This window comes from Cyrtonyx montezumae, unplaced genomic scaffold (assembly GCF_038088225.1).
Source record: "Cyrtonyx montezumae isolate F1298 unplaced genomic scaffold, pur_monq_1.0 scaffold_6, whole genome shotgun sequence".
NCBI classification, from domain to species: domain Eukaryota; kingdom Metazoa; phylum Chordata; class Aves; order Galliformes; family Odontophoridae; genus Cyrtonyx; species Cyrtonyx montezumae.
Window position 1 is genome coordinate 3,674,052 of NW_027072067.1, and position 21,024 is coordinate 3,695,075.

General features: G+C 54.2%; 1 protein-coding gene across 3 annotated transcripts in view; it reads right to left on the bottom strand.

Annotated features, from left to right (window-relative positions):
• The window catches only part of PLXNA1 (plexin A1), a 91,115-nt gene that overhangs the window by 45,262 nt on the left and 24,829 nt on the right, over nt 1–21,024 (bottom strand). For all 3 annotated transcript variants that reach the window (XM_065749260.1, XM_065749261.1, XM_065749259.1), the window contains exons 4-8: nt 8,465–8,605; nt 6,235–6,335; nt 5,090–5,213; nt 2,898–3,051; nt 2,212–2,311 (exon numbers count right to left, since the gene is read on the bottom strand). In XM_065749260.1, coding sequence (XP_065605332.1) covers nt 2,212–2,311; nt 2,898–3,051; nt 5,090–5,213; nt 6,235–6,335; nt 8,465–8,605 — 620 coding nt within the window. The remainder of the gene's footprint in view (nt 1–2,211; nt 2,312–2,897; nt 3,052–5,089; nt 5,214–6,234; nt 6,336–8,464; nt 8,606–21,024) is intronic.

The window sequence follows — 21,024 nt, forward strand, 5'->3', positions numbered from 1 at the left end:
TCACCTGACTGCCACCACTTTCCAAATACCAACAAGAGTGGCAATCACACCTCCCTGCTAAAGGAGCTGGTGACAAAGTTCTCAAGGGATGCCAGCATCCACCTTGAAGCGTCCAGGGGGGACAGTCCCCTTGCAGCCAGTGACACAAAGGGCTGTCCCTGGAAGGCAGCCCAGGGCCTTCACCAGTCCAAACACTTCATCCGTAGCTGAGAAACGATTCAACACTCAGGCCTCTGGCTCCCAACCCAACCAAAGCTGCCCAAATAGAAAAGAAAAAAAAAAAGGAAAACATAATGCATGGCAATCAGAGAACTCCACAGGAAAAAAAAAAAACAACCAAAAACATTAGCCTCGTGGTAAAGCACATTGTTCCCAATGCAGAATATATCAAGCTGACTTATAGATTTTCCTCCACAAAATATGAAACCTGGATCCGAAAGGCTATTAACTCCAGAGAGATCCATTAAAGATGCCTGTCTGCAAATGGTATTTAAAAGTATTGCATCACCCTGGGTATTGTCATGTTCTTTGGTTATGATCCGATTGCAGGTCGCGCAGTTAAAATTGCCTCCAAACCCTAAAATTCTTGATGTAAAGAAAATAATAATAACGTTCACCAGCCTCGAACACGGACTATTCTATCAGCTCCAACCGAAGCCCATAAATATTAATGCACCCATAATTAGCCTTTTTAAATAATGCACCCAAAATTAAACATCAACGCAGTAATAAATCAGTCAGGGTTCTTTGTTGTAGGTTTGTTGGGGATGGGGATGGGGGGGGTTCTTGTGCTGCTATATAAAGGCACACAAAATGAAATGTCAACTCCCTCACCAGCTCTTCCCACTGGACCAAAATGTTGTGGCCCCAGTTGGACCGATCTGATCCCCTTCCTACTTAAAAGCCTTGTTGCTCTCATTAAAATAAATAAAAATAAAAGTCACATCCGCTTTTTAATTTGCAAAATAATGACACGCAGCCATCCCTGAGCCAAAGCTGAGCTCATGTTATTGAAACCACGCGACGTGAAGGGAGACAAAGCTCATCTCGTGAGTCAAGGTGAGGGAGAAAGTCAAGTGTGCGGACTGCCCGCTCGCTGCTGCTGCGCTCCCCAAGCACAGCCCTGCCCCCCACATCCAGGGCTGTGATGCAGGTTTGCTGTTCCTCAGCCCTGGCTCGAGCAGGAGCACGAGCAGAGGACCTTTGGGCTCTCCTTTGCCTCATTCTCACGATGGGGTGCCTGCACCTCACCTGCTTTTCTCTGATCAAAAAGCAAAATGCAGCCTGCTTGCTGAACACGCACTGAAAGAGCCATCAGCAGCACAGCCCCCCAAGCCAGGCTAGATCCTCCGCAACAAAAGCTGCCCCAGAGAGATCACTCCACATTTGCTTATCTGTAATTACTGATCAGCTGGAGCAGGGGCCATCCGTGGGAGGCTTCTGGCAGCAGAACGAAATTGCTCGCGTTCTCCAGCTCCGAATTCTCTGCCCAAACACACCCCAGCATCTTCCCCAACGCTCTCAGCATCCTCAGCATCTCATCAGCAGCTGCCTGGCAGAGACTTGTACACTGTGCTTAGACAGCACGTCCATAATCCCCACCTCCTCTATTTTATCACATGCATATCTCAAACAGCCTAAAGACCCGCGCTTGGAGTAGATTTCAAGGCAGCCTGACAAGAAAGCAAATTCACAATTACTTCCACTGAGGAAATTCTTGGGTAATTGCCCCACGACATGCAGCATGTTCCACTCAGCGTTGCTGTAACTTTCCAGCCCTCCCTCCAGCAAGCCTGGGAAGCAGGTACTGTCATAGGAAAACACAGGCTCTCCTTTTGCCAAGTTGCTCCTATTAACTGTTTCCAGGAATAACAAGATGCTTGGCATTTTCAGTCACATGGACTGCTACAGCCTGCAATGCAGTAGATTTGCTTCTTCTTTCAAAGCTTTTTCCAACTGGAAGCTCTGTTCTTAAGTGGGGGTCTGCCCTGGTGCTGCATGTTCTCACACACCCAAACCAACTGTGGGCTCTCTGGTCACTGTCCCAGTTTACGAGGGCAAAAGGAGGGTGTTCACTGCCAATACCGCTGTGCTCAACCTTAATTTCTTCTTGCAACATCAGCACCCACAAATGGAGATCTCTCGGATCGAGTCTCACACTGCCCAGCCCATCTGCTCCCAGAGCATGCTCACGAAGCCCAGGCCACTTACGATTGATGGACACTGCAGTTGTAGAAAACAAAATCCACAGAGGCAAACTTCTTCCCTGTCTCCTTGGATTTCAGGTAGAGTTTCACCACTCGCTTATCCCCTGGGAGAGAGCAAGGCAGAGAAAGGCATCAGAAATGACACAGTGAAATGAACACTGAAGCCAGTGTTCAGCCCCGCAGCTTGTGATGGGTCGCAAGGATCTGGGCGACAATCTCCACTCCTGTTAACTAATGAAATCCCAAATCCAGAAATAAAAGGAAACAAAAGGAAAGTGCCCAGCCATACCCATTCAGCCACCAAGTGGGCCAGCACAGCCCAGGCGCAGCACCAAGCCCCTTCAGCTAACTGCAGCATGGGGACAAGTGCCTTGGGGTATGTGAGTGACAAATGGAGGAGAGAGCCTAACAGTTCTGCGATCTGCAGTGCCCAAGAGTACGTGGACATCTACAGAAACGGTCCACAGGTTTGGCACAAGGCCAGAGTGGCCAGGTTTTGCAGGACTGCTGCACAGAACATCACAGTGTCAGCACACAGCTGTACCCACGGCTTGGAAAAGAGCAACGACATGGAGGGCAAGCACCACTCGTGGAGAAGCAGCCATGTCCTTTTTCCACCAGCACCCCAAGAGCACATCTCCGCCCCAGCTTGGGGATGGGGCGAAGCCAGGACAAGGGACACATGCTCACCACGGCCCCTGGTGATGGGGATGACATCCTTGGCAGAGGGAGAGCTGCAGTAGATCTTCCCATCTTCAATGCGGCTCTCGGATTCGGTGAAGTCTTCGAAGGAGCAGTTGACTCCTGCTGACAGGTCGGGGACATTCCAGGCCTGCAGGACCAGCTGGGGGAGGGAACATGGAGCACGGCCTCAGGAAACTAGCAAAAGGACTCCTCTGTGCCTGCTGTGAGCAAACAGCCAGCAGAAAAACCAGGGGTACAACCCCCCTCCCTCGCCCACACGCACGGTCCCCATGCAGGACCTCATCGCTCAAGCCAGGAGTGAGATGCAAATGGCTCAGAAGACTGAATGCATCACAGCCCGACATCCTCTGCCCTTCGCTGCACCACAAACCATTATGTCTCAACCTCTCTGCGGAGACCGAGCCCCGTGTTTGGCTAAAGAATGCTTTACAGAAAAGCAGCTACTTCTGCAGACATCAAGAGGGGAGGAATTCACCTCTTCCTCTGCAAATTCATTGCAGGGGTCAGCAGTTCTCATTTTACAAAATGCTTGCCTTATTTCTAATTTGAATTTTTCTCAGCTTCCAGCCATTAGTTCTTGTTATGCCTTTCCTTGATAGATTAAAAAGCCCTTTAGTCCCTGATATTTGCTCCTCGTAAAGGCACTTATACTCTGTAATCAAGTCACCTCTTAATCTTCTTTTTGATAAGCTAAGCAGATTGAGCTCGGGAAGTCTCTCACTGGAAGGCATTTTCTCCAGCTCCAACTCATTTACATGCTGTTTACTAAAGGTGCTCAGCCTCCTTTAAGCGGTGGACTCCAGCCTGAGTGCCACATCCCAGCACTGATCACAGCAGACCCCATGGCACATGCAGCCAGCAGGCACAGAAACAGCCCCAGGGAGAGCCACAAATGCCCCCCAGCAATGCCAAGGGAGAAGCAGCAGCCCTCCCCAGGGTCAGAGCACCGGGATCCTTTCCAACATCACTGCTTCCCACGACAACTCTCGAAAGCCAGCTTTCCTCCTCAAGGTCCAGCTCAGGACTTGGCACTGTTAAACCCACCTTCCCTGCTGAACTAGGGCAAACCCCATGGGGATCTCCTCCCCAGCACCCTATAACGTGCCACCCCATCAGCAGCAGCATCCTCTGCAGATCTCAGCAGCAGCAAACCCGCATTTGTTTCCACGTTACCAACAAAAAGCCAAAGCTGCACTGCAATCCCTGCAGAAGCACTTTCAGAATGTTTCCATTCAGTGACAATTCCCCTCTGACGACGACTTTTTGAGATCTGTCACGGAGCCAGTTCTTAATCCACTTAACACATGCTTTATCAATATTGTATAATGCTAATTTTTAATCAGAATGTTGTGTTGTACCGAGTCAAATGCCTTGTACAAGTCTAGAGACATCGCATCCCTGCAGTCCCTCTTCTAATTCAAGTCATAATTTCATCAAAGAACAAAATGTGGTTTGTTTGACACAAAACTACATTGACTAGCATTAATTATATTCCCATCCTTGATTCTTCATTAGTTGTATCCTGCCTTGTTGTTTTTTTTTTCCACTGGCTTTTCTCAGCTTGATGTCAAAGCAAGCAATCTGGAGCTACTTGGGCCACCCCACGTGCCCTTCCAACGAGCGCCTTTTCTGCTTGCTGGACTTTCCTCAACATCCACTTCTTTATTACAAAGCCACGTCTGCAAGCCAAGGAACTCTTAGGCCAACTCCTTCAGGACTCCTGAGTGCCAGACATCCAGAGCTGGCAGCTTGCAGAAGTTTATTGCTAGTATACGCTGTTTTGCATTCTCTTTACAGTGCTAATGGTCTGGAAAATACTTCATGGAAGTACATCATCCCTTCTGTCTGCACAGACAGAGCACCGAGCTGTGCATCTAAGTCACGTCCCAAAAATACCTACTCCTGGCCGCTGTCAGACAGGATATTGAGCTAGATGGATCTCTGGCCTACAAATGGCAAATCTGATGTTGTTATTTGTATTGTGGAGGAACGTTTATTGCTGGGTTACGTCTTTTCTGAACAGTAATCAACAGTTTTATTATCTGCATCCAGCAACAGGCCAGCCCTCATCAATCCCCCATGTTTTATTTCTATCAGATCTCCCTTCTCGTTTCTCCCTATCGGTTGTACGCTCGTTATTTAACTTAATTGCTGCCTTCCCAGCTCTGAGGACTCACCGGGACCTCGGACATGGTGACGGAGATGTTCCTGGGCTGGACTGTGAGCTGCACACACTGCTGCAGCTCGGAGGCGAAACGCTGGGGCTCATCCGCCCGTTCACAGCGGTCCTTGCGCGAGCACCTGGGGGGGATGGAAACACCACGCTGAGGAGGAGAGGCTGAGAAACACCCCGTGGGGGGAGGGGGAATGAGGTGCCCAGCAATGGACTGCAGGTGCCTGAGGTCAGAATAGAAGCTCTGCTATCCCCTTGGGCCAGCACCTCTGCTACAGTGCAGCCACGCTCACGTCTCTCTCCTCTGCTGTTGCAGCATCCCTGTCAAACACACACATCTCCCCAGCCCCTGCAGAGCAGCCCGCAATGCTCCATCAGCTCCTTTACGGAGCAGACAACTCTCTCCCCGCCGCTCTTCGTGCTTTCCACAACAACATTATTTCGTTATGGGAAGTGTTTTAATTAACTGGTAGGCAAAATGGAGAGAGAAAGTGAACAATGCACGCGTCTTACGGTCCTGTCATAAAACCATAGCATCATTAAGGCTGGAAAAGATCTCTTAAGACCATCCAGTCCAACTGTCGGTCCGCCCCCACCATGCCCACAGACCACGTCCCTCAGTGCCACATCTCCACAGTTCCTCAACACCTTCAGAGACGGTGACCCCACCACTTCCCTGGGCAGCTGTGCCAGTGCACCATCACTTCTTCTGAGAAGAAATGTTTCCTCGCGTCCAACCTGAACCTCGCTGTGTACAACTTACCCTATCATTGCTGTTACACGGGAGAAGAGGCCGACGCTCACCTCAACTCAGCCTCCTTTCAGGCAGTTGCAGAGCAGTAAGGTCTCCCCTGAGCCTATTCTTCTCATCCCACTTCCCTCAGCAGCTCCCTGTGAGACTCGTGCTCCAGACCCCTCACAGCCTTTTTCTGAACGCCCTCCAGCACCTCAGGGCCTTGCAGCAAAAGTCCCAAAACCAAGCACAGTACTCAAGGCACAGCCCCATCAGCGTTGAAACAGGACAAGCTGGCACAGTCCTAAGGAACCCCTTGGAGGGCTCCATGCCCCACAGCTGGGCGTGAGGTGTGTAGGACAGCAGTAGGAATGACGCAGTCAGCAAAGCTTTGCAGCTCTGGCCCTGGTACTTACACGTTGTGGAGGATGCACCAGCCACAGTGGGGGTCCCGGGAGCCCAGGCACAGCTCACAGCTCTCATATTGCTCACAGCTCTCCACTGGCACCCGCGTCACCTGTGGGAAAAGGCAGTGAAGGGCTGCCCAAGGGGACAGCTGGGACACCGAGGGTTCAAAGGGCTGTGGATCCACCACCCCATGGTGCACTGGGGAACGGTTTGGGCATCACACCTCTGAGTCTAGGAGCTCTGCAGGAACAAGAGCCACTAACTCCAAGGCCAGAATGGGGAAACCTTCATCTCTGCAGAGTTTGGGGAATGGCTCAGCCCTGACATGAGCTTCCAGTGCCTCCCACACACCCCTGCAGCTGGCGGTCCTGCTCTGAAAGGGTTACTGCTCCTTTATTAATTGCTCCTCCAGATTTGATTAAAATCCCCTCATTCTCCGAGCCCTTCGAGCTCTGTTACAACTGTTCATTTAATTACTTTCCACCAGCATTCTGATAACACCAAGCTGCAGCAGGGAAGAGAGCAGCTTTTATTAAGGAGTGGGGAGAAGAAGTGGGGGGGGGGCACACAGGATGGGGGCTCAGGAAGTTCCTCCCTTCCTCTGCTTCCCCAGTCTCCCCCCCATTGACCACAGCCTCAATCCCAGGAGCTCCTGTCAAAGGGAGGAAAAGCTGTGATGCTCTGCAGCAAGGACGACAGAGGGTGGGGAGAGCAACGGGCACAGCACTGGGAGACCCCCTCTGTGAGCTGTGGTAGGGCAATGCTTTTGTTTTGAACTCCGCAGCCCAAATCCAGTTTCTGTCTCACCTGGAAAGCCTCAGGTTTCCTGCAGCAGACCAGAAACCAGAGACAGGAACTGGGAGGAGGATCTGCCATCCCCGTGGGGCTGTCTAGACAAACGCAAGGCCCTGCTCCAGCATCCTTCCCCCTTCCAAAGCCCCGGGCCAGCGGCCAGGAGTTGTGCAGCACTCCCACCCATACACACCTCTCTCCATCAGGCAGAGCCCAGCTCAACTCCAAACTCCTGAGACATTCCTGAGATAACCTTGGGTGAGAACGCTCTGCCTGCAGCAAAGCTACCCAAAGAGAAGCTGATGAGGAGCTGGGGCTGGGAGACCAGCACAGAGTTGGTGTTTGGGGAAAAAAAAGCAGCCCCTTGTCCCCTTCCTCACTGGGGACAAATGCAGAGCTGTCACCGCTGAGCTGGGCTCCCTCCTCCTCTGCCACCCAGGTAGGGTGTGGGAAGGAGACCGGGCCAGGCCATGATGCTGTGACCACACAGGAGCCTGACGGCTCCAAAAAGTGCCACTGTCGCTCGGCACAAAGCCCTGACGCTGTAGGGACCTCACCCGTGCTGGCAGCCCTTTGATGGATTAACTTGTAGCAGCAGGCTCTCCAGCAAGCCCAGGAGCATGCAAACCCCCTCGCAGCCAACTATAACTTCTTATCGTGAGCCCCAACTGCACCTCTAGGATGACAGCTGCATGCCTATGCCTGGGTTGGATTTGTACCTTTGGATGGCTGTAAACTGGGGGTGGCAGCAGTAGGCACAGACATGCACACTCTGAGGTCTGGGGACACATCAGCTGTACCAGCTCCAGCCAATGCCCCCCCTTGCCCCAGGGTGCAAAAGCAGCCATCCCAGAGAGAACAGGCTGTTCAGAGCAAGGAGCTTCTTGCAGAGCCCGAGGGCAGGATGGAGGTTCATGGCCCCGCAGCAGGGATGCCAGCTCTCGCAGCAGCCCTTACTCCCCAAAACACAGGGATTTCAAGCAGCTGCTGCTAACAATTAACGCTCAGAGCAGGGACCGTGGGGAGGAGAGGAACAGAAGGGCCATGTCTGGGAGCCGTGCCCTAAGGTGGTGTTTTTGTACAAGGGGGAGTAGGGAGGAGCTGTGTGTTCCCAGGTGGTCTGTCTGAGGCGGGACAGAAGTGGCTGGCCGGCCCTGGTGGCAGCTGGGGCCAGAGCTTGGGGAACATCTCATCTGCCCTTTCTGGCCATTAGGATCAGCAGGCAAGTGACTTTCGGGCAGGGGTTGTCCCCAGTGCGACATCAAAGGATGAAGAGAGAAAGCACAGACCGGACATCAGGGCCAAGGCAGTACGTAGAAATGACAACAGTGCGTCTGGGGGATGCCACCAGCACAGCTCGGCAGGGAACAGAGAGGGGGGAGGGAAGACAAGTGACACAGCACGTGGCGATGGCGTGGCTTTGGGGGCTGCAGCCCCCACTCCTACCTGCTTCTCGGTCATGGCGTAGAGGTGCTGGCGGTCCGGGCTCAGCACCAGGTCCCGCAGGATGGAGCTGCCCTCATGGGCCACCACGTTCTCATACTGCAGCGCCTGGTGCTTCCTGTCAGTCGGCAAGTCCACCAGGATCTGCAGGAGAGAGAGGGGGTGAGCACAGACCCATGTATCCTTCACCTCTGCCTGGCTGGGGAATGTGCCCCGTTATCGGGATGCTGCCCCCAATCCCTCTCTGGAGGGGACAAACCAAGGCCACCACAACATGGCAAAGCAGCCCAGACCCTACCAACATCTCAACACTTCCCCAGCAGCAGCAGGAGCACACAGAGTGAAACACAGAGTTGTCAGAGCCAATGCCAAGGCTGACGGGGACCCCCTCCAAAAACAACACATCTCACCCCAAGCACTGCCCCATGCCCCCAGTCCCCCCTCCCCATTTGCATCGTTCCCAATCAGGAGCCGGGGAAGCCGGATCCTGGCGTGCAGCTGATTAGCATGGAAATGTATGCGGCTCACAAACAAACCGGGGCCGTTTAATTAGAGCGGTGCCTTTGATTCACCGCCAGCCTCCTGCGTGCACCAGTCCCAGATTATTTTTAGGCCATTTTACAAAACAAATGTGTTTAACTGAAGAAAGAGACCCCTGAGCAGCCAGGGAGTGGCAGTGAGTGGAGGGACCTCAGGACCGGCCTCAATGGGGCAGACAGAGCTCATTGGAGCCCATGGCACAGCCAAAAATGCACCTTCTCTGCTTCCCTCCCCTGCTGCACACCTCTACATCCATTACTGAGGAGTGCTTCCTCCGTGATAACCCAGAGTAGGTTAACTGCCCATCAGCACTACTCACCCACACCGCGCTCCCCATCACCACCACACCAGGTACCACCACCCAAGAGATGCCCCCACGTCCATCCCATCCTGCTGGGGGTATCTTCACACCCGGCTTCAGGACCACATTCACCCTACTCCAACATCAGAACTCAAACCCCCAGCACCCGTACAGGCACACCCCACACAAGACCAGCCAGCATCACCCCGGGGCTCTCAGCATCCCCCCCCCAGAGGAGGGTTTTGTAGCAATCCCAGCAGCAGCATCCATCCCTCGCTATGGCAACGTGACAAACACACCTTTCCAGCCCTTTTATGGGCCGTAGCTGCGGCGCAGAGGAATCGATAAGGTTTTACCCTGGTTCTAAAATAGATCTACGGGTGGATGTCGCGCTGGCAGTAATTTTTAACTAGCGGGGTAATTTCCCCATTACATTATTGCACCGCGCAGTGCTGGGAAAGCGGTGTAGCAAAAATAAATAAATAAATTTCCCACAAAAAATAAAAAAAAAACCCAGAACGTGAAGCACTTCCAGTTAATTTGAAGCTCCAGGAAGGACCTAAAAATAATCGCTGTAAGCACAGAGGGCTGCAGCACACGGAGTGCTCCGGTGGGGTCTGCGGTGTGCACGGCTCCCACTGCTAAGGGTGTTCTAACTGCAGGTCTGGATGGGGGGGCAGGAAAATGGGGTCTGAAGACCTGGATGGGATGCTTGGGCCATCGGATGGTGGTTTCCCAAAGCTGGTGGATGGGATGAGCAGCATTGCTTACCGGCATGGGGTCGCTCCCGGCCCGTTCCCACCCGCGGGGCCGGCGGTGGTTTGGGGCAGGGGGAGAGGATGTGCTTTAATCAGAGCAGCCCCCTCGGAAGCACGTGCCTTCCTGCCCACCCTGCTTCCCTTCCACCCAGGGGAAAAGACATTTACTAAAAAGAAAAAAAAAATAATCTATTAACCTTTCTCCTCATCCTGACGCTGACATAATTACCCAATACTAATAATTACTCGCACTAATTTCTCGCTCTGGATTCCTGCCCTCGCTCTGCCTGTCTCTGAGCGGAGGAGCTGGTTCCTTCGGGCTCAGGCTTTCCTTCCTGAAAGCTGAAAGGAGCCACGGGGATGCAATAAAATGGAGGATGGCATTGCCTCCCCCAGCCCCAAGCTGGAAGGGACCCATAAGGGTCTGAGTTCAACTCCTGGCTCCACACACAACCACACAAAACCGAGACCATGTTCCTCCCAACCCACATATCCTGTCCCTTGAGCTGCACAACTCCAAGGAACCTGCGGTGGCAATGTGCACAGCTCAGGGCTGAGAAGCTACCCAGTCTGGGTAGCAGGTGGTGACACCACAGAATCATTCAGGTTGGAAAACACCTCTACGATCACCAAATCCAACAAAACCCCCCCACCATGGTTATCATCACGGCCCTCAGTGCCACATCCCCACCGTTACCCCTCGAAGGCAGAGATCAGACAACCCAACAGCAGCCACGGGCAGCGCGGCCACTGCGGGTGGGGAGGGAGCAGGCACAGCCGGCAAGAAAAGCGGCTGCCAACATACCAGGGCTGCCTTTGCATTTAACAAGCAGCAGCAGGAGCCTGGGCAGGCTGCACGGCACAGCTGCACAGACACAGTGACCAAGAGACGAGCCGGTGTCACCCACGTCCCCGCAGGGGGACACCTGGCTCTCCCGCCCCCTGCCCGCTGCCGGCAGCCCCCTCCTCTTGGCACGAGAAGTGCTCGGCGACGCTTTGTGCTCTTATCTGCGCGGGCTGTGATTAATGCTCAGCGGCTGGCAGGAGCCACGAGAGGAGGGTGCTTTCGCCCGCCTGCCACACTTCAAAGGCAGGGACTTATCTGCCTCAAACACACTCCGCAGCCTTTTCACGGGGACCCTTTCCAGTTGCACGGGGCTCGCGCAGCGCTGACAGGCAAAGAGAAAGGAGGGCTTATTTACGGGAGCGCGTTTCAGAGCCTCCCCTCACTCCCTCGCCGGGGATGTGGTGAGTGGTAAACCTGCATGGACAGCTCTGCAGAGCCCAGGGCTGCAAGTGGAAGGTGACAACACACGGGCTGGGGGGGGGGTCTCCGTGCTGCAGGAACATCAGCACCACGCAAAATACCTCCCCAATGCCACACAGGACCTGCTCAGCCAACCTGGGGTGTCCGTGACAGCTGCTGGGGGGTGTCACCCAACACCAGGCAGAAAGGAGAGGATCCTATAGCCAGCCCTGTGCGCATGGCCCGGGCTCACCCCGAGGCAGCCGGGCCCCCAGCAGCCCCACATGCCTCCCTCACAACCCCGGGGAGCAGCAGCACGGCAGCTGCTGCCTGCGTGCCCTTCTCTGGTTTCCAAACTGAGGTTCCTGCATCAGCTGCTCTGGGGGGAGCACACTCCTCTCTCCCCTCCATCCTTACACTCAGCCACCCCAAAAATGCAGGACCAGCAGCAGCTGTGAGGCTGCAGCATCAGATGTCCTTGGAAGAAGGGGGGGGGGGGGGGGGGAACACAGCTGATGGGGACAGTGCTTTTGGACAGGGTTGGTGGCTGGGGACGGGATGTGTCCCCATCACGAGGCGAGGGTGCAGCGCTGAACGCTGTGTTACAGGTCACCAAAGCTCTCTGAATCCAGCAGGGGTAAGGATGAGCACCGAGCAGATCACTGCTGGGATGGCTCAGCTCTGCTGCACAGCTGTGGGTAAAGAGAACTGAGCTGCAAAGACATGGGCAGCGGGAAGGGAGATTAGGAGATGCATTCCTGCCATATCCCAGCAGAAAAATGCCAGCAATGCAGCCTGGGCAGGCAGCAGCTGCCCCGCACAGGAATGTGCCCATGACCCCCCCCCGTGACCACCGCACTGCAGCCGAGAGCACTTCTGGGGGTCTGACACAGCATTCTGGGGGCACGCAGAGCTCGGGGAGATGTCAGCAGGCAGCACAGGGCCACGATGCTGCTTCCGCACTCATAACGCACCGAGGGCAAAGGGTGAGCTGAGCTGCCACTCAGTGCAACCCGTTTATAAAGATTAATACAAGCAAGGCTCGCGTCCCAGGCCCCGCACTGAGCCAGAGAATATTGGAACTTTAATTATATCAGTATAATAAAGCAAAAAACAAGACAAAAAAAAACCCCAAGAAGATACTTCATCTAAATCAATGCTCCTAGCAGCAACAATCCCCACGGCTGTGACACCACTGCTTTCCCACCCAGTAGGAAAATGCAACCGCTGGAGGGAAGCACCCGGTGCTGGAGCTGCAGCCACCGGTGAGGAACTGAGATAGAGCCAAATGCTGGTGAAAGAGGGACGTGGGGAGACCACAGAGCGGGGTGAGAGCTCCAAGTCCCCCACCCCAGGAGCCCCATGCTTGCTCTGGGACACACCTAGGTATGGGTGCAGCCCCTCCCCCCCAACCCGTCAGCTGCTCCGGCGGTCTCGAGCCATTGATTTCTCGGCTTTGCCCTTCAAAACTCTCCTGGCTGAGCGCCCAGCTTGTATCGTCTCGTTCCTCGGGAGCAAAATATCTCTATTATTATCGCAATTATTTCCCAATCAGCATCACTCAGGGCTGACTCAGTCAGAGGATGAGCACGGTGCCCAGCGATGCGCAGCCGCTGCCCTGGGGCTGCCCCGGGGAGGAAGGGCAGAGGAGGAAGACAGATCCCCCACACCGCCATGGCCATCCCTGGTGGCTCTCCAGTATGACCACAGCACTTTAATTTCCACCTGCTCTGCAGCAAGAAGACCACCAGCTTTCTGTCCCATGGGTGTCAGCCTAAGAATCTCTCCTGCAGCGCTCCTGGCCAGCCCACCGTGCACCCAAAACACTGTTTATTTTCCTGCTTGCTCCAATGCCCAGTTCAAAAAGGCAACACAACTCTTCACCCAGCACAACCTGAGCAAGGCAACACAGTGCTGATGACTAAGAATGCATCCCTCCACGCACCAGGACACACACACACACACAGAGAGGATGCTCCCTTCCCAGCCAGCTGCTGGGGAGTCCAAAACCCAGGGAGGAGGCAGCAGGGCTCTGCCTGGAGCTGTGAGAGAGCATACAGGAGGCTCCCAGCGCTGCAGCACGCTGGAGATCAGCTGATCCTCCTGCTCCTTCCCCCCCACATCAGCCCCAGGAAAATAGCTGCTTCCTCCCTGCTCCCTATAACAACAACGCAGCAGAGAGGAGCTGAGGACAAGGAAGGGCCATCAGAAGGCAGGAAAAGCCCACGCAGGGTTGGGAACAGCCCCCACCTCAAGTGCAACAGCCATCACTCCCACACCACACGGCCCCAAAGCCCCGTGCTGCGGTAACACACTGCTGCAGATGCATCCCAACACCAACAAAACCCATCCTCTCCCAGCAGGGACAGGGGCAGCCCTGGGTGCATCCTGTTTGACACCGGCATCACTCCTCTTTTACCGCTGCCCTGCTGTTTTTATCCCAACAAATCACACCCGACAGGGACAGGGGAAGCTGAGAAGCAATAGGAAAGAAAAAAATAAATGAAAACCAAGGTCTGAAAAAATGCACGGCACGCTGACAGCATTAAACATTAACGTCTCAGGCAGGCAGCAGAACTGGACATGCAGAATGCCTCGTGAATTCAGTGACAAATTATATATTGTTTCATGTGCTTCATGGGAAAGTAATCCATCGTTATCAGGCAGCAGGAAAGCTACAGACACCCTTCCCATTTTTTTTTTTCACCTTTAAATCAACACGTCAGTGATCGAGATGGAAACTGCAGGTTGCTCCCCCCTCCTGCTCCCACACACCAAGGCTGGGGGGAGCCTGCTGCTGCCCCCACTGCTAATGAACCTGTGCCAAGCGTGGAGCAGAGCACATGCAAATATTTTGCTTCCAACCGCACCTTGCCCTCCCCGCCCCAAGCTCCCTGCGTGTTTGCAGAGCTCTCCACTCTGACATTCCTTCTGCACTTCAAGGCTTTGAAATGCAGAATCGCTGAAGGTGGAAAAGAACACTAAGATCACCAAGTCCACCTGCCAACCCAGCACCACCACGCCCCACTAACCCTGTCCTGCAGCCCTCAGCGCAGCCCAACGTGTGCCCATCCCTGCCAACCGTGCTCCACGCAGCACACGGCGACGTGGAGGACAGCCAAGGTCAGGTTGGATGGGCTCTGAGCACCTGATGGAGCCGTGGGTGTCCCTGGTCACTGCAGGGGGGGTTGGAGGAGATGGCCTTTAAGGGACCCATTCAGATCAAACAGTTCTGTGACTGCTCAAAGAGACGCAGGGCCGCAGCACGCCCAGCAGCAGCATGAGCACTGCAGTGTGCACTCTCCATTCACAAACAGGATGGAAATGAAGCTCTTCAGCCCGTGGATAGCAGCAATTTCGAAGGAGAGATTGAGAAGATTTAAATACAGAGATTGCTTTCCCTAAGGATACCGCTGCAGATATTTAAGAGCTCGGGCTCTACACTGCGCAGGCGCTCTCTCTGCAGCACTCACACGGCTGCAAAGCTGCCCTCTCTGCTCACATTCCCTTGGACAGCAAGCAGCACCAACACCCACAGCACAGCCCCAGCACCTGCCCGAGCCCCCAGCACACAGCTAGGGCTGCTCCATGCACGCGTGCCTCCCTGCCCACAAGTCCGGAGGAGCACGTGCTGCGTTCAGAGCGAAATTCTCAGAACAGCTTTCGGGAACACCTGCCACCATCTCACCTCCCCAGAGCCACAACGGCTGCCAGGGGATCTCAAGCAGAGACTGCCACTCGTGTGACAGCAGCGGGGCCACAGGCAGCCCGGCACCCAACGGCACAGCAAGAGAGCTGCCACGGTCCCTGCTGGACCCGACGTCCGTGGAGGAGAGGAGGCTGGCACGGGGTTTGGAGGGAGCAGGGACGAGCGATGCCTGAATTCACAGCGTGCTTCCCCGTGAGATCAGCAGCCCAAGGGTGCACCCGCCTGAGGATCCGCACTGTAGAGAGAGGCCAAGGGGTGGGAAATGACGTTAATTAAAGTTTTAATTACTGTAACCAAACGAGTGGTATAATTACTTTATTCTCGCACAGGCTTCAAACTGATTAAGAATCACGTGTGCAAGCTTTGATTTGATTTTTAATTAAACGTGCTGTCAGAGGCGGGGTGAGATGGGCAGGGGCCAGCTCAGCCCTGGGACCGAGCTGGGACCCCTGGATGCACCCCCAGCCAGGAGCTGTGGAGCTGCAGGAGGAACCGCTCTGCAGGGACGTGGCACCTGGGCCGGTGGCACCAGTGACACCGATGTGCTGTCCTCACCAAACCCCATCTCTGGGCACCCTCTTCCCACGGGATCCTATCAGCCCCTGCCTCCCGTGCCCCTTCTACCTCTCCCAAGAGCTCCGTGCAGTCCCCTCAAATATTAACGAGCTGGCGCTGCCACTGGAGGGAATTATTAAAAAACAATTTTGCAAAGGTATCTTTTTCAAATAATAATAATACTAAAAGACAAAGCAGTAGAAATTAAATTCCCAGTCCCCTACCTCAAATAAATAGTATCAGAATTTGAAATGAGACATAATTACCCCGGCAAGGTTAAAGCCGCTAATGCAGACAGAATACAGAATCACCATTCATCATAATCATATCTCATATCACAGCCATTATTTATAATTAGGAGGCACGGTTTAAAAAACACATAAAGACGCCCATGCAATGCAGTAATTCTTCTGTTATTGCTCCTGGAGGGACAAGCCCAGCCCCTTTCGCAAGCTCTGATCTGTGGAGTCCGGATCAGGAATGAGAAGAACCCAAAAGTCATTCCCAAAAAGTGTACTTTACCAACGGGTTCAAACCTCTGTGCCTGGATGGGTGAGGGCTACAGGGCAGAGCTGGCACATGGCACGTGCCACCAGCCCCACAGACTCACCCACCCAGCTTGCTCGGCCACTGGGTGGTTTTACATCACTTTAAACCACGGGACAAGCCATAGCAAAAGCTGGTGAAACCAAGAGCTAAAAGGCAAAGGCGTCGGGAGCTGCCCTGCTTTGAAGCGAGGGCTGTGCAGGCTGCTCCCATGGCCCAGTGAAATATTAACAAGCGAAGTCAGAGGAAATTACCCTTAATGTATCCCGGGGAAATGCACGCGAAGCAGTGACGACACGGCACAGTGACACGTGGCAGAGCCCAGCAGCAGGGACACACGGCTCCAAGTCGCTCCAAAAAACACAAGCGTGCAGTGCCACGGGATGCCGAGCTGCTCCACCCCGCACAGACACCCCAACACCCACAGTGGGGTGAGGGCAAAACAATCCCTCAAGTGCTAGTTCTGCAGTCTCTGGTGACAAGTGACAAAGGAACACAGGGTGCCCTGGGTGAGCCCAGGGAGGAGGCAGCGGGCTGACGGACACGCACATCCACGTGCACAGCAGTGATTCAGAGATGGAAAACTAAAGTGGAGCAGGCACCGCAGCCAAGTCCCCACTCCAGGACATGCCACCAGTGAGCAGGGGACATGCCAGCAAGGCGATGCTCCCTGCAGGGCCCTTCACATCGGTGGCACTGGGTTTATCAAAACCCAAAGCAGCAGAGAGTGAGAGCAAGGCACTCTGCGGCGCTGCGCGGAGGATCGCTGCTTGCCCTTCCAAGCGCTGAAAACTAATCCCCCCTTCTCCCCTTTTTATCCCATTGAAGACTTGACAGAACCTCCTAGCTCTCTGCAGTCGAAATTGGCAGGTCTTAAATTAATTGACTACAATTTTACACAACAACATGTTTAGCTGAGAGTTGGCCCGCGGCCCGCTTGGCTCGCCACCGCTCCCCAGACACTTTTCAAGCAACCTCAAAAACTTCATAACACATCTAAGGCAAAGGAAGCAGGTTGCCAATGTGACCTGCTCCCTGCCAAAATCCAGCCCCGCTTCCTCACAGCCCTCCCGACCCTCCTCCTGCTCCTCCAGCACTTCTCTCACTCTCATTAATGGCCTATTAAATTATTCTAATCGCCCCTGAGGACGCGAAGGAGCGTGGCACAGGTTTCCTTCTTGCTGAGTTACAGGCCCACTGCTTTGCTATGGAAATGACAGCGATGGGACCAGTGCGTGCAACAGGCACCAGGGAAAGTCAGGTTTTTATTCCAGTCCGTCCTGACACATCCCTGCTCTCCTTCCACCTAAACCCCAAAAGATGGGGCCCAAAGCAAAAGCCGGTGACACAGTGCCAGTGCTGGTGGCATGTCCTTGCACCTGGGGGACAGGTGCCCTGGGGTGACACGCAATCCCAGTAATGAACCCACAGTTCCAGCTCACCTCCAGCCCTCACCGGGAGCCAGCTCAGCCAAAAACAATTGTGCTGTTGTTAGCAGAGCCGGTGCCAGGTCCCCAGAAACCTCAAGGTTGGTTCCTCCTGCTCCCTGAGCCTCTCCACCTCGAGATCCTACAAGATGCCACCATGCCCCAGTGCCAATCCTACTGCCCCACGCCGGTCCCGGTGCCAGGCACGTGTCCAGGGCACAGCACTGAGCTCAGGTCAGGCTGCAGGAGGCTGGCGAGGATTTCTCCAGCTCAGCCTCGGGTCAAGCAGCTGATGCTCAGCGAAAGCCAAATTGGGGGTGGGTTGTTTGTGTGATTTTATTTCTTGAATAAACAGAAACATCCTGTGTGTGATTAAGAGCCTTTATGAAAAACACACCAGCACCGAACGCTGCAGCTGGGGCTGGAGGTACCGCAGAGCCTGAGAGCCAGAAAACAAGAGGGTTTGGCTTCCTCAGGGTGAACACAGATTGACACAACAAAACATCCCGGGCAAGTTTCAGGCCATGCACACGGATAGAAATCCTCCCTGGGAGATCTGAGACCATTCTCTTCTCCCAGAACTGTCACATGCTCCACACCAAGACCCATTTTGCTCCTGCCCCTCCTGCAAGCCCAGGGCACAGCGGGTCTGCAAACAGCCCACGCACCCTGAGCTGCAGCCACGGGGCACCAGCATCGCTTTTAAGCATTAATTCTTTTCTTTATCACCTTCTGCCTGAGGATATCAAAGTGCTCCGCACGCATTTACAGTCGCACTCCTCCTTTTGGCTGCAGGCATCACCATCTGCAGACAGCACAGAGGAGAAAGCCGTGGTGCAGACAGAGCAGCAAGCCGACCCCAGCCCTGCTCTGAGACATGGAGCCAAGTACGGGGACCTGCAGCACTCCTGCAGCCATCCTAATGTAATGCCTCCATCCCACTGCATCCACGCTCCGTGCAGCCCTGCACCGTGCTCCTGCCCCGAGGAGCCACGCCAGAACACATGCTTTTGTTTAACGAGCATGGGTGAGAGGGGAAAAAGGCACTTAAACGGCTCACACACACAAAAAGCGACATTTTCAAGTTGTTTCTCTTTGGCAAGGTTCAAAATAGGCCAAGGTTTTTGTTTTCGTTGGGAGGCTTTAGAAAAAAAAAAAATGTATTTCATCCAAACCATTCTCGAAACATTCCTGACATTTATCGCCGTCAACTTCTCCCTCCAATTAATTGCCTCTGCACAACTATCGCCGTCCTGATGAAAAACAACTCCAGAAATCCGCAAACCATTAAAAAAAAAAAAATAAAGCAACACAAAAACCAAGCTCTCCCTTGCTCTGCTTCTCTCTGCTCACCAGCGCAGACAGAATTAGGGAGGGGAGGTGAAGGGAGCAGGAACAACGCGGCCTCCACAGCTTTGTCCAGAGAGCGGGGATTTGGGAGGTGAGGATGGTTGGCACCCCCACGTGCAGCCCCCAAACCAGCTCAGCCCCCAAAGCCAGCTCTGCTTGGCTTTGCCTCACAGGACAAGCACGAGGTAAAGCCAAGCAGAAAGCCCCAAAAAGGCAGATACGGTGTCGGGGAGGGCTGGAGCTGGTTGCAAGCTTCTTAATTGCTTCCATTTCCAAAGTGAAGCGGAGCTCTTGTTTCAACAGCTTGCACGAGCAGCTGTCAGGCAGAAAGGTTCAAAAGGACAAAGCTGGAGGGAGAAAGGGAGCTGGGGCTCTCAACAGCAGGGTTTGGCTATGCACGCGGGTGCAAGGAGGGCACCGAGGCCCCCCCAGGCTGTGTGCTCCAGCCCCCCAAGTTCTCCTGTGCAGGTTTAAGAGGAGAAGAAAACCCTGAGCTAAGGCGTGGAGGGTTTATCTCACCTGCTAGAAGAGAAACGCATCTTTAATTTTAAACACTGAGTGTAAAAACAGATCCCCTGAGGCTCATAAACATACCAGAAAGAGAGGGAGAGTAACAGAGAGAAGCCCTGGGGAAATAAACACAGAATTCAATTTGGGAAGTCCCCCCCCCCAGAGCTGGGTGGAAACCACCCCCACAGCACTGTAGCAGGTACAGGCCACGTACGAGGTGCAGATTTGCTGGGTGGGTATGTTTTTGAAGGAGTTTGCTTACTGCTCCTCAATGCTGGGATGCAGTGAGAGGAGCAGGAAGGATGCTCTGATGGGAGGGATGGAGGTCACCATGCCACGCTGGGGCTGTGCAGCCTTTGTGAAGGGCTCTGTGTATGTGCAAGTCGTGCTAACACACTGCTTTCCACAGCAAATTACAGACACACCCACCCTGGCTAGGACACAGGCCTATTTTGGGAGCTTTTAAAGGAAAACATATATATATAGGCACACGTATGCACACATGAAGACTGCACTACCCTTTCTCCATGATGCTTTCCAGTTACGTTTTGCTCACAGCTGCCAGTTCAGAGAGCTGAGCCAAGGAGAAGCCTGGTGCTGCCCCAGCCGTGGTGGCCATGGCACCCAGCAAAGACATGCTGCAGACACAGCCCCCAGCATGCCAGGACACGGGGCTGTCCCCAAAAACACAAGTGAAGGCAAGACCAAGCAAGCCAGTAGCTGTGTGAGCATTCGCTCTGCAGATGCTGGAATGTAATTAAGATCCACAGGGTTGTGTCAATCACCAGGAGGAAGGAAACAGCAGGGAAACCTCGCTCAGAGCACAGCAGAAGTGCGAGCAGTGCTGGTGTCAGGGTGCCTGAGGGTCTGTGCGCGTGGCAAAAATCCCTACTTGAGCACTTGAGCCTCCAGTCTGGCACCCTAAAGTTGAGGGATGCCGTACCCCAAGAGCAAGATCAGCCTCAGGCAAACCTCCCGTTCCCCCATCAAGGGACCCACCTGGCTGGAAGCCCAAAGACAGCCCACTCAGAGGGACACAGTCCCATCCCCAGCGTCCCACGTGGAGCTCATCCCCAAGGGCACCTGGAGCTGCTGTGGGACGGGAAGCAGAGGAAGGCGTGCACAGCCATGGCCCTGCACGGCGCCAGCGCCCAGGATAGCAGGCAAATTGCTTCATTAAATTTCATCACATTAAGCCAGTTTCATGAATTTAACATTGTCCCCGGACTATTGTTTGTCGGAAAATTAAATTACGGCAACATTTGTTGTTTCAATGAGTCTGTCAATTACAAACGAGGCTGGAGAAGGGGGATGCAGGCGCGGGCAGGTGATGCCACCCCTGCATACAGGCGGCCACAAAGGAGGTGGAAAATGCAGCCCCCCTTCTTATGGGATGGGAGGGGGGAAGGATTCGGATAACGCTTTGTTTCAGCCAAAACAGCACCAGGCACAAGAAGCCTGGCCATGCTGGATCCAGTCACGGCTCCAACAGCACAGCACTGGGCAGCACCAGTTATGCCTCCGTGCTGGTCGGGGGCTGCTCAGTTTGCAAAGCTTTGCCACAAAGGGGAACACTCAGGAAAGAAATCTCATTTATGCTTCCTTTTCCCCTGAGCAGCTC